The 13,444-nt window shown below is 50.6% G+C and overlaps 1 protein-coding gene across 1 annotated transcript in view; it reads left to right on the top strand.

The window, feature by feature from the left end:
- The window catches only part of FNDC1 (fibronectin type III domain containing 1), a 99,556-nt gene that overhangs the window by 13,920 nt on the left and 72,192 nt on the right, over positions 1–13,444 (top strand). The window contains 1 exon segment of the mRNA XM_005659118.3: positions 11,371–11,565. Coding sequence (XP_005659175.2) covers positions 11,371–11,565 — 195 coding nt within the window.

The raw sequence follows: 13,444 nt of genomic DNA, 5'->3' as shown, positions 1-13,444 counted from the left end.
GACTAATAAAACTCCAACTTAAAACATCTCAGAAAACACCGTGAGGGAAAAGGCAGCGTACCCTTTGGGCTTGCGAGTTGGATGTTAGCTTTGCCACTTGCTGTTTGTTTTGAAACAGAATCCCTTGTTGCTTCATTTTATTGTCCCTTTTTGTGATTTTCTGCTTTGCAGAGCTTCCCTAAATTGGTGGGGGGGGGGGTGAGGGAGCAGAAAGAAAGAAGATAATGAAGGGGAATAAAATGAGGTAAACTATATTCCAAATATTCTGGCTTTCTTGCTTCACCCCAGTTTCCCCCCAAACACAAACAAACAACCTAGGATCTGGAACACTCTGGGCAACCTTTGTCCACTACCAGCCATTAACACTCCAGGTTAGAGATGAGAGACCGTTGGAACGAGAGCGTTTGTTTACCAGCATTGTGGGACTGTGTTGGAGGGCCAGTGGCCTTGGGAGGGGGACTGGGGGTCAACCCCTATGGAGAAGGGACAAAGGAGAAAACACCGCCCGTGTGGCGTTGGGCTCTTCCTTAGGGGGTCCCCAAGTGCCTGCAGGAGTGCCTGGCAGCCTCGGGCGTGCCCAGCTTGCGTGCAGTTTCCTGAAGCCAAGTGTGAGGCTTAGCTCTGTCCGTGGCACGAGGCTGCCTGAAACCGGCCCAAGGTGGAGGATGACGGAGACGGAGGAAGGTGTGGTGATGCTGACAGTCCAGGGGATGGACTCGGCACACGCTCCTTAAAGACAAGCCAGTGGCTGGAATTTAGAGATTTGGAGGGACCTTCACCTTTTGGCTTCTTAGAACTGATGGAGGGAAAAATGCAATTCAAAGTTGTATTTGGTGACCATCTAGTGGCCTGGGGAGCATGCTGGCCTGTATGCACGCATAGCTGGCCTTTTGGCCTGAATAAAATGATGCTCTGTTGTCATCATAATACTGGAAGATGCCGGGGGGGCCAGGGGCCTCGCAGGAACTCAGGTTTAGCAGGGGCTGGGCTGAGGGGGAGTGAGCCCAGGGCCCAGCGGGGTGCTTCAGCCACGCAGGAGAGCCTCCAGGGCATTTGGAATCTTCTAGCTTCTCCCTCTAGCCACGTGCACACTTATGGCTAAACAGGACAGGGCGTATTTGCTATATTTGGGGGGCCTGGGGGTGGCGTCCGGTTAAGTCATCGTGACCTGGAGAAACTGACTGGGCCCCGAGGAATGTGGACGGGGGTTAACGTGTGCGGAGCCCTGGCTGCCCCCCGATCTCCCAAGGGACACGGGACCTCTGCCCGCCTTGGTGTTTCTCTCCGCGTGGGGCCAGCCCTGTGCCTCCACTGGGTGGGGTCCGAGGTTCTGCTTGCAAAGCTCTCTCTGCGCCCTGGCGTCTTTTTTAGGTTTTGAAGACTCTGAAGACCTAGGGTTTGGTTTCATCTTTTAACGCCATTACCCCTCCAGGACCATGCCAACTGTGGAGAGCCCTGGTATTGAACCTCATGCCTGTCACGGAAAGTCAGAAGAGGAGCCAGGCTGTTATTTTAATACCTGGGCCCTGCTGACCCAACCCCAGCGTTCCAGGTGGAAAACTCAGGGCACCATCTGTAAACTGCTAGTATCAGATTTACTTTGCACGGTTGCAAAACACCACGTACTTTCCTTTCTCTTTCTTGAAGGGAAGGGTCATAACTCTTTGGCAAACATACTTCCAACATCCATTTGAACAATTATTTAAAACTCCATCACGTGAGTGTTCTGCCCACACGTTGCCAATCGTCTGGCTGTTTCTCCATCTCTGGATATTCCTCTGCCGACGGGGGTCCTGTGGTTAAGAGTCGAACTTTTCCAGCTTTCCTCGGGGTCTTAGTCACAGAGTCGTGGAGCATGTCGCTCCCTCCGCCAAGCTCCGCTGGCCTCTGGTGGCTGCTCTGCTGGGTGTTTGGCCAACCATCCGTGGTTACGCCCAGATCCGTGTTTTCTTCATCTCAGAGTCTGGGACGTATTTGGCGGTTTTTCAGTGGAAAGTAAAACTTGAATTTCAAACGAAGAAGCAGTAGGAGACTTACATAAACATGAAGGTTTTGGTGCATTAAAGAGCAATCCTTAAGAAGTCATTTTAGCCTTTGGGGGTTTTCAGGGACTCGTTCATTTCAGAAGCTCTTCCCATTCCTCGTGGGGGGGGGGTTCCTCTTATCCAAGGTAAATCCTCTCCTCTTCCCGGGCCTCTTCTGCCAGACTGGGTGGCCTGCAAGAGCCACCTGGGCTGCATTTGCCTTCATGGCTTTGGGCGTGTCGGTCCTGGCAGGTTTTTGTGACTGAATATACTGGCTGCTGGGGGAGCTTCAAAAAGTTATTTTTGACTTCCACAAAAGCTCTTGATTGATGGTCTCCCAATCTATTAGGTTCTGAAGTGCAAGTGGTGAAAACTCAGCTTGCGCTGATGTAAATCCCAGGAGTCCCCGGCCTGCGGAGCTGTGCCCTGGGCAGGGCTGGGCTGAGCTGGGCTTAGGGATGCCTAGAGCCAAGGCTGCAGCCCTGTCTGCATCTCTGCTCTCTCCTCCGAGCAGGAGCTGGGGACCGGCTGCTCCACAGCCTCACAGCCTCATGACTGGAAAGCCCAGGCAGCATCCAGGGCCCAGGTCCGTGAGAACCATTCCTGCAAAGTCTGCCAGGCAGAGGTCTGGTCAGAGAAGAATCGGGGAGGTTTCAGTGGGCAGGGAAAACTTCCGTGAGTCCTTCACACGGCAAGTTGTGGATCAGCCACCTCGTAGGGCTGTTAGGGACCTGGATGCTCTGGCATGGCAGTCAATTCTTTTAACCTCAGGGAGACTCGGCACCAGCTCTGGTGCAAGATGGCCCACAGGGCGGTTCTGAGCGAGCCTGACCCCATCTGGGCGTTTGAATGGCTGTCTTCCCGCTGAGGCCAAACGGGATGGGACGTGCAGGAGGAAGGAAACGTGGACTCGGATCTCGAAATTTTATTTAAGCTCTAAGGCCCGGAAGGCTTCACTCTTGGACTGTCCATGTTCCCATTTTGTAACGGGAGGGACTTTTGTTGAAATGGGGACATTTTCATGCTGTTGCTGTTGGATTTTCAGAGTATCTGTATGCTGTCATTTCACCTCATTGCTTGAACCCTGTGCGCTCGTTTGTCTTTTTGTTGTTGTTGTTGTTTTAGGGCCACACCCGTGGCATATTGGAGGTTCCCAGGCTCAGCGTCGAATCAGAGCTGTAGCCACTGGCCTACGCCACAGTCACAGCAATGCCGGATCCTTAACCCACTGAGCGAGGCCAAGGATCGAACCTGCGTCCTCGTGGATGCTAGTCAGATTCGTTTCTGAGCCACGACGGAAACACCCTGTAGGTGATTTTGGACGCCATGAACTGGGCAAAATCTGGGATGGGAATAGGAAAGGCCAGAAGGGGACTTTCAGCTTAGAGGTCGGCTTGGCTTTGGAGCTGGTCGAAGAATGAGTCTTCCTCAGGCCAGAACTTTTGGGGGACCCGGGGAGGGGGGATGCTGACCTACGACCCAGGAGGATGCATGGTGGGGGAAGGGGTCCTGACCCTCACTCTGAAGAGCAGCCACTCTTGACTACGGGTTGAGGGTCATGCCTAGTAGGATGCGGGAACAAGCCCTGGGGAGGGTCGGGGGCCTCCATTGTTCTCATGTTTGCTTCTGGCCTCTGCCCTCCCCTCCCAGCGGCCTCCTGGGGGGCGGTGGTGATGAGAGCCAGGCTCCGTTGGTCTCCTGCCTCCACCCAGTGGCATTCACAGATGAGAAGAGGCAGGCGTGGGGTCTCCTTTTGGGAGTCTGCCTTCCTGCAGGAAGGCTGCTTGCACGTAGGGGGCGCTGGGTAGAGGCCCAAGCCTGCTGCTCCGGCCCCATCTGTGAGGCAGGGGTCCTGAGCTGGTCTGTTCTGCAGACTCAGCTGTGTCCACCCAAAGGTCCAGACCTGGAGGAGGGAGGGGCAGGGGCAGGATGGCGGTCACTCCTGAGATCCAGCTGCTCCAGTGCAGCCTCGGCAGCAGTAAACCCGAGAGTCTGATTTCTGACTTTTTTTCTCAATTTGGTTTTGAGCTCAGATGCTCATAAGGACCACTTTTGGGCCCTGGATTTCAAATCCAGGAAAAGCTACCTCACGCATTTAGTCAGATGAGATAAAAACAAATGTGATTTGCTACTTATTGGCTCAGGAGAAACATCCAGGCCCCTTTCATTGTTGCCCAATAGACCCCTTTGCTATTTAACAAAAATCTGTAAATTGTGTAGTACAATGTGACCCTGAGGTTTGAGATCCACATCTCTTTTTCAGATTTAACTTTCAAGTCAAATCAAGCGACTATTGTTTGAGTAATTTTCCTCAGTAAGTTTGCCATAGAAAACTCAGAGAAGCAATACTTGTTTTTCTTACAATGATTGCATCAGTTATGGCCCCAGAAAATACTGGATTCTACCCACTGAACATTTTATCAGTGGATTCCCTACCTCAGGTGTGGGGTGTGGCCTTATTGTCTATAATGATTACATGAGGGGTAGCTCCGTTCCGAGCAATTATAGGAATTAAAGGATTTGAACCTGCTTGTCAGATGCTGTTTGGTTTCTAGATGGGAGGTTGGCTGTACATCCAGATTAAAGTATTTGTTCATTCCTCTGACATGTGTTGAGCTCTGTGTGCCAGCACTTTGGTGAAGGGTATCTGGCTAAAGTCAGTCACCTTGACCTTGGAAAATTGTGATGGAGCAACTACAAAGGAAGACGGGTTGATGGCATTCTCACAACTTCTCTCTCTCCCCTCTCTCTCATCTACCATCCGTTTCCCATCCTTTGTCTTTTCCTGGCTGGAGAATGTCATGAAGTCACTGTACTTTCTTTTATTTTTATTTTTTGCTTTTTATGGTCGTATTCATAACATATGGACGTTCCCAGGCTAGGGGTCGAATTGGAGCTGCAGCAACAACGCCATAGCCATGGCCAAGCCAGATCCTTAACCTGCCGAACGGGGCCAGGGATTGAACCCGCCTCGTCATGGATACTAGTTGGGTGCATAACCCACTGAGCCACAGCGGGAACTCCTCTTTGTTGGAAAAGAAAACAAATCAAAAGAAAATATAAACACCACCTGGGATCCATTCTTCTGAATCACAGTCTTAAGCTTGAGTTCTCCATGGGGACTGTGTCGTTTGGGGATCACTTTTCCCATCGATTCATGGTGTTCATGGGTCCTGAACTTTCCTTCTCTTGGTCTGAGAAGTGCCCCTTGGCAGAGCTCCCTCTCCAGGAACGTTTGGCCGCTGCGCGTGGCCCGAATCATTAGGGATGGTTGATGAGTCTGAACCTAGATAGTGAGTTGTGTCCTGAACAGTTCAGTGGGGAACTCACATGCCTCTGTCACACCGGAGTAGGGACGTGGGTCTGGGGTGGTTAGGCCACAGCTGTGCCTGTAGAAGCCACCGATTGTACTGGTAGGTGAGGCGTCGCTCACCTCACCCTCCCTTCCCCAGAGCCGACCTGGGGAGGGTCAATCTTACTTCTTTGGAGCCCAGGCCAGTTTTTTGGGATTTTTTTTGTCTTTTCTAGGACTGTAGTCATGGCATATGGAGGTTCCCAGGCTAGGGGTCTAATCGGAGCTGTAGCCACCGGCCTATGCCACAGCCACAGCAACACGGGATCCGAGCCCCGTCTGCAACCTACACCACAGCTCACAGCAACGCTGTATTCCTAATGCACTGGGGAGTGAGGCCAGGGATCGAACCTGCAACCTCATAGTTCCTAGTTGGATTTGTTAACCACTGAGCCACGACGGGAACTCCTCCAGGCCAGTTTTTTCATAGCCTTTGGGTCTCTCGGAGAGAGGGGTTCTCGAGGCAGGCGATGAGTCCTTGCCCAGACCTGTGCCCCAGGCCTTCAGGGGCTGGGGGAGTGTGAGTTCTTCTCTGGACTCTAGCGTTCATCTCAAGCTCTTCCCACCGGCATCTCAGAGCTGAAAGAGGACATTGGGAGTTGGCAGGATCAGCAACTAAATGGTTTCTCCTGGAGTAAAAGTAAAGTGACCAGGTGGCTGCCAGCGGACTGAGTCTGGCCAGCTGGTGTGTGTGTGTGTGTGTGTGTGTGTGTGTGTGTGTGTGTGTGTGTGTGTGTGTGTGTGTGTGTGTGTGTGTGTGTGTTTGTGTGTTTCTTCATGAAGTGTCTTAAAAAGCTTAAGTGAATTAGTACAAAATTGGGAGATCTCACACACACACACAAATCAGATTTCTGGCTTCCTAGAAACCCTTCCTACCGCCCCTGAATATCCGAGCATCTAGGTCCAGAATTCCAGTTGTCGACAAGCGCCTGGAACCAAACTTTTGGACAGAGTGTACACCCCTTACTCTGGCTTCGTTATGGGCCTAAGCCTCCCGCTCCTGGGAGGTGAGACCCCCAGTCGACCTCATTAGGCTGAACCATCCGACCGTCTTTCCCTTCAGTCCACCAGCCATCGAAGCGAGTACCGAGCATGTGGTCAGGACCCCTGCCCAGAGCGGTGCCAGGGGGGGAAGGTGGGGAAGGCACAGTGAGGTTTTGTGCCCTGTCCACTAGGGCAAGTGAGCCCTGCAGGTGCTGGTCAGGCTGGGCTGACCCGGGGGTGTAGCTCTGGGCTCAGCTTCCCAAGGGCGTCTATCAGCCTGAAGGATCCCTGGAGGCCACTCTGCAGACGCTCCAGAGACAGACACTGCCGAGCCATTGGGATCTTGGAATCTATCCTTGAGCGGATGCAGCTGTGCACCTGGATCCTTCAACCACCCTGGCGTCCTGGGGGCCTCTTGAGACAGACCTGGAGTTTGGCCCTCAGACCCGAGTCAGAACACCGTGGGCTGACGGTGCCTTATTTTTCATTTGCAAACAGACCAATCGAGGTCTCGTGGGAGCCACAGCAGGGAAATGTCTAGCTTGGCGATTCATTATCAGGCATCTGAAATGTCATCAAAGTACCATTTTGTCCCTCAGTAGCTGGTAAAATATTCTTGAGTCTGGATGAGGTTCACTGGTCTGAACCGTGGCAAAGACTCTGTCGTGGTATGAAGTCGCCTGAGTCATAGCAGATGCCGCTGGCGGCTTCTTCTGTCTGAAGCACCTTCCCATGTGTCTCCATTCAAAGGCAGCCTTGAGTGGGGGGAGAGGGGAAGGACACGGACAGGAAATTCTTTCCACTTAATCTAAAATCCCTCAGGCTGCCGCTGGAGCTCGCATCGTCTTCACTTTGCCTTCTGCGGAGATGAGAAGAGGGCTTGTCCCAGCCCCAGCCTGTCGCGCATGCTCTGTGAGGTCCCTCCCCACCATCCCTGGTACCCGACCGTGTAATTCCTGTGATATCGACTTTGGGGTTGTCTTTCTTCTCTTTGGAGAAGCCATTCATGGGATGCACAGCTTTAGACACTGTATCCCGTGTCATCTTCGTTGATGAGAACACTGAAGGCTCTTAGAGAAGGGTTCTGGGCTTCACTTACCCAGCCAAGAATGATCTGTTCTAAGAGCCCCTAAAAATAAGTAAGGAACCGCTATGTCATCTTTCAACGTTACGCTACCAGAATGCACATCCTGAAGCACAGAGCCCCGAGGGCAGTCTGCAGACCCTGAAACCAGTTTCACCCGCTTGCTGCCTTGACTTCCCCCTTAAGTGACGGACTTATAAGCCCGCAAGATGATGATCAGGAATAGAACCACGCTGCCGTGTTTGTAGCCCCCAGAATAAGTCTTCTGTCCAGGAATTCAAGTTCATGCAGACTTCCTGTCCTCTTCCTCCAGTTCTTTCTGAGCCAGGCGTTGGTGAGGGTCGCCAGGCAGCCTCCGTAATGCCATCCATCTTAAACGTCAAAGTGGATGAGAACCTAGGGAATGAAAAGATCTCTTAATTAAGTCACCGCGATATTTTGTTCACCTGGCCCGATGTGTGTGCCCTGGGGAGTTGGGTGGGCAGGGGGGTCACAGTTTAAGCCCCGTGGAGAACCCGACCTTCAAGGAGAGTGATCGTAGGCGCCCGGAAGGGCTGATTCAGGGTCCCCCAGAAGGCATTTATGCTCAAAAATGACCTTCGTTAGGTAACTCTCCAAGGCCTAAACTGTTACTAATAGAAAGGGGTTCCATGGAGTTCCCATCATGGCGCAGTGGTTAACGAATCCGACTAGGAATCATGAGGTTGCGGGTTCGATCCCTGGCCTTGCTCAGTGAGTTAAGGATCTGGCGTTGCCAAGAGCTGTGGTGTAAGTTGCAGACGAGGCTCGCGTCTGGCGTTGCTGTGGTTCTGGCCTCAGCCGGTGGCCATAGCTCTGATTGGACCCCTAGCCTGGGAACCTCCATGTACTGCAGAAGCAGCCCTAGAAAAGGCAAAAAGAAAAAACAAGAAAAAAAGAAAAAGAAAAAAGAAGAAGAAAGTGGTTCCTTTGGCCTAATAAGATCTTGTTATAAGAATGCAGATGTCATTCACTTACTCGGTTCCTTCCAGAGAAAGGAGAGGGTGGGGCAGGCAGCCCCTGAGGCGGCCTCTCGTGGCTGAAGAGCACCCCCTAGAGGGGGAAATGGAACAGGAAGGTGGGAAAGTGAACGCAGCTACGGAGGCTTCGCGATTGGCTTTAGGATACTCCTGGCCTCCGAAATGAACTTTCCCTGGATATGGTCACTGGTCATTTATGAGCAGGGACAGATTCCGAGGGTCTGTGAGCTGTGGGAAGAGCCAGGCTTTGGAGTTGGACTCAGCAGGAGGTGCATTCATTTCCCCTGGGGTACAGCTGTGTGACTCTGGGCAGTTCTCCTAACCTCTCTGTTCCAGGCCTTGCTTTCTTCTTCTGCAGCATGGAGGAGGAAATAACCTCTCAGGCTTGTGTGTGTGAAGAGCACCTCACATAGCGTTAAGCTCAAGGTGAAGGGCAGAGGGGGGCAGGTGCTAGGAGCCCAGTAAGGCCCCTCTTCCTGTCCATTTCCCTCTCCCAGTTTTCATGCTTTAGGGTGGTTTTGCACCATATGGCCTTTTTCTTAGCGTGCAAATAGTTATCACGTTGAGACACACTAGTGGTGCTTGATCATTGGCAAGAGGCGAACACACACTCCTGTGTAGACACACTTGGACGCTGATGAAGTAAGCAGGCTGCAAGGCCGTGCGTTAGGTCTGGGGGACCCTTGGGGTCTGCCTCCCACCCTTCATTTTCCTCCTCTTACTGCAGCTGTCTGGGGTTTTGTATGTCCCTGCTTTTGCTGGCCCGATGCAACCATTTGAGAGCAGTTCCCACGTGACTTAGAAATTATTCCACACTGTGTCCCAGGACAGACGTAAGGCACAGCAGAGAAAGGCCACGAGCACATTATTGATAAATTGATCCTCTTTTTGGATGTCCGTAGTGAGCATAAAGCATCTTCAGGCCTAGACGGCTGTGGATGGATTGAATCACGTGTGCCCAGCAGAAAAGGGCGGGTGTTTGGGCTTCATGCGTCTCACAGGGTCGAGCTTTCCTGAATCGGGACTTGGAATTGAGCTGGAAAGAAAAGGGTAATTCACATGCTCCCTGGTGTGCGTCCTTCCCCGGGAGAATCACCCGGCGTGGCCGTCTGGACGGGGTCTCGGAACCCTCGCTTTGTGTCCACCCACCTTTTTTTGGTCAGGATGACCTCGTGGATCCCTGGGAGTGACTGCTGCTGTTGCGGGAAATGGGGAGCAGAGCTAGAAAAGGACAATCAGACATGTGGCAGAGAAGGACGGGAGGCTTCTGGAGGGAAGCCTTGGGAGGGATAAAGGAGACCGAGGGATGGAAACCCCAGTCCTCCAGCAAAGAGCATCCTGGGAAGTTTCTCAGAGGCGGGGGGTGGGGTGGATGGGGGGGTGGTCAGTGAGAATTAGGGAAGGGGCGCCACGACTGCTAACCTTCAATATCCAGAAGCTCGCCATCCTGCCGCCTTTATGGTCTCCTCAACTCAGCGCTTCCCAGATGGCGTTGGATTCTCGTCTGTGATTCCACCCACCGTGGGTTTATAGGCCCTCACCTCTGCGCCTGGGGAGGGAATGCTTTGTGGGGTTTGGCCTGCGCTCATCCTCTGACCGACACTGTGTCTTTGTCCCCAAAGTGGACATTCTTTCTCTGTGCCTTCCAAATTGTTTTGTTCATACTCTATTTTCATTCCTTGAATTTCTTTTCTTTTCTTTTTTGCCACACTTGCAGCATGTGGAAGTTCCCAAACCAGGGATCAAACCCATGCCACAGCAGTGACGGCGCCGGATCCTTACCCGCTAGGCCACCAGGGACCTCCTCCTCGACCGTCTTTAGTGGGGTCCGCCCAGGAGTGCTCTCGTTTTCTTGTCATTTTACTCCTGAGGCAGCAGGGCAGTTGGGGAAGGAATACAAGCTGTATGTTAGAATTAGCCTGCCTTATTTTGTTCAGAGTCTTCAGTGTTAAATTCACGTACTAACCAATCTATGTGTTATCACGAAACACCCCCCCTTCGCTTTCTTCCTCTGTAAGACTTCAAATTCTTTTTTCTTAATATTACTAAGTTTAAAGGGTTCTGGATTTTTTTAGATTCCTGTTTTGCCCCCAAGAATGCCTTGCATCTTTGAATAATCAGTTTCAGATCCAGTTTGTCCCCAGACTGACTGTCGTGTGAATATTTGGCACGTATTTATATTATGTTGCATTGCAATCGAAGTTATACCATGAGCTGAGACAATTTGTTTGGCAAAATGTTATGTTTCCTTTCGATTATTTTTTGAACATCAGGAATACTCTTTTGGAACTTCCTAACTGCAGGTAAAAATGCAATTGTGCGTCTTAATAATTTGTCTCTCTTCTTCTGGGGCAAATACGGAAGCATTTCAGTTAGCTACCTGCAGATGCCTTCTTTGCCCCCTTTTCAAAATGTTGACAGTCTTGGTTTGTTTTCTTTGTGGAAACGAATGCTTCTGTTATTTCACATTGGATACACTGGATAGTCTCCTTATCATGAGAGTTTTATGTCACTCGTCTCGGAATTGTTTTAAAGATTGTCTAGCTGTAGCAATGCACAATACTAAGCATTGATTTAATACATGAATATGCTTCTGGAGAGTATGTCGATTACCACGTTGTTGATCTTGCACTAGCATAGCAACGTGATCAAGTCAGAGAAGGCCTAGACTTTGTTTGGATTTGCTTCCCTGTTGGTTTAAATTGGCCGCCCCTAGTTATCCGAGAGACATCAAAGCTTGTGGGTTTGGTGTGTTTGTTTTGCTGTCACTGGGATGATGTCCAAACATGATGGTACTTAAAGTCTTTAGGACCAGACAGACTAAAAGTCGTTTGCTCTTTTGCTAACAATATCAGAGAACGTTGGAAAAACAATTCGTCTTCCCGACCTGCCATTCCCGTTAAGTTGATAGTTGCGCTGTTTACATAGCTGATCACCCACTGAAGCCAAGGCACGTGAAACTGCTGTCCACTAAAATGGGCCTGAAAGTCACGTGGGACCCACCCAAAGATGCTACCAGTAGACCCGTGGAGCATTACAACATTGCCTATGGGAAGTCACTGAAAAGTCTTAAATACATCAAGGTGAATGCGGAGACACACTCCTTCCTTATTGAGGATGTGGGTAAGTGACACTCTGATCTTGTTCCCCCGGGAGAACTAAGGGTACCCTTCCATTCTCCTGCCATTCTCAGGGTGCCCGTGTGTGAGACAGAATGTAGCCAGGCTCAAGGTACCCGGTGGGTCTTTGGGGATGGGTAGCCAAGGTCAAGAGGCTGTTAAGCAGCAGCTTTCCTCTCACCCATGGGCTTCCCCATCCTGCGTTTGAACTCCACTATTCCTGGATCTCTCTCCAAATTGATGTAGGAAGCGATTTTTAGTTTCTGGATGTGCTTTTGGAAAATACATGGAACCTTTTTTAGCTCCTAGAAACTTGACTGTTGGACAAGTTTGTAACCTAATTAGGGATTACTCAAGTACTGTGTCCCTGTAGGGGTGTGTGCTGTGTCATGCTTTGCCACATCTGGTTCAAAGATGTAACATTTCTCCCAGTTCTGGAAGTTTGGGGGTATTTAAAATTTTGCCTCAATTATTGTTTGTAAGTGCAGGTGTAGGTGGTTTTGAACTTAGGCTTTGAGCTGCCTCCAGTGGATCCTCTATTGTCTGTTTTTTTTTTGTTTTTTGTTTTTGTTTTTAATGGCCTCAGTGGCCCGAAACCCCATTTACTCTACAATCATCTCATGGTCCAACCTTAAGATGGATGATAAGGAAGTAGCAGCAGTCAGCCTCTGGGACAGCCGGGTCTGCTCTGGCCACGTTGGCATTCTGCTGCCTTCCTTTAATGGGTCAAAACCAACTCATGACTCCTCAGTTTCCTGGCCACTGTCCACCAGACTCACTCCTTGTCCACCTCCTGCACTGAGCTGTTAGGCTCTCTGGGTCTCAGAGGAGAGGGTGCACAGAAGGGAGACAGAATCTCTTCCTCATGATTCCAGCTAAACATATGCTTCCCTGAATCTCCTCCACGTCCCTAGGGCCCCGCAGAACCTACCGTGAGGTTAAATGGGGGTTCTATCGGACCAAAGGCACGAGCAGGGTCGCATTGGCTTGCTCAAACCTGGGGTTGCTGCAATTGCTGCAGAGAATAAAAACATGCAAAAAGAGAGGCCTAGAATTCACGGAAAACAGAGTCTCCCAAGCAAGTTTCTGATGAGTTGACCGAACAGAAGCAGAGACATGTGGATTGCATTTGTTTGAAATGTGGATACATCTGGAATAAAGAGAGAAAGTACCCAGAGAAGCATCGTTTTGCTTTTGGTCTGAACCTAGAACATTCCCCAGTTAGTCCAGCAGGTTGTGCCAAACCCTATACGCCACCAGGCCCTGCCATAGTCGGACAGGAGGCAGACCAGGCTTGAGCACAGCAGGGGTCCCAGATGTGTCACTCTTCCTGGACCTCTGGCTTGAGAACTGAAGTTTTGTCCAAGGACGCTCCTCATTTTGAGACATGCAATCATTCATTATTGCCTTTGACAGCGCTCTTACCTCTCCAACCTTCGGCCCCTCAAATGCCCACCAGCTTTCATCTCTTCAAGGAATTGGCACCTTCGCATCCTTTCACAGGATCATAATGCATGTTGAGGAAAAGCAGCCCTGCGAGAGTTTTGCTTTGCAAAGCTATGGGTTCAGGGCACACCCCCTTGGTAATGTGGCAACTGGGTTTCCTTTTGCAACCCAACCAATTCCAGATCTCAGCCAAATCGACCTTTGCAATTTGACCTTGACCCCTAGGGGCAAGTCAAAAAGTGAAGCCCAGGTTTTTTTTGTTTTTGTTTTTGTTTTTTTTTTTTTTTTTGAGATAAGCATTTCCAAGATTACAGGAAGTGTCTTTCTAGGTTTTTGTTGAACGAAAGAGTCAAAAGCAATGAGCACAATGGAAACCTTTCTTGCGAAAAGAAGAAAATTACGTGAAGCTTGATTTCTTGCCTGAAGATTTCTCCTGT

This window comes from Sus scrofa, chromosome 1 (genome assembly GCF_000003025.6).
Source record: "Sus scrofa isolate TJ Tabasco breed Duroc chromosome 1, Sscrofa11.1, whole genome shotgun sequence".
Lineage (NCBI taxonomy): Eukaryota > Metazoa > Chordata > Mammalia > Artiodactyla > Suidae > Sus > Sus scrofa.
This window is presented reverse-complemented; position numbering and strand designations above follow the sequence as displayed.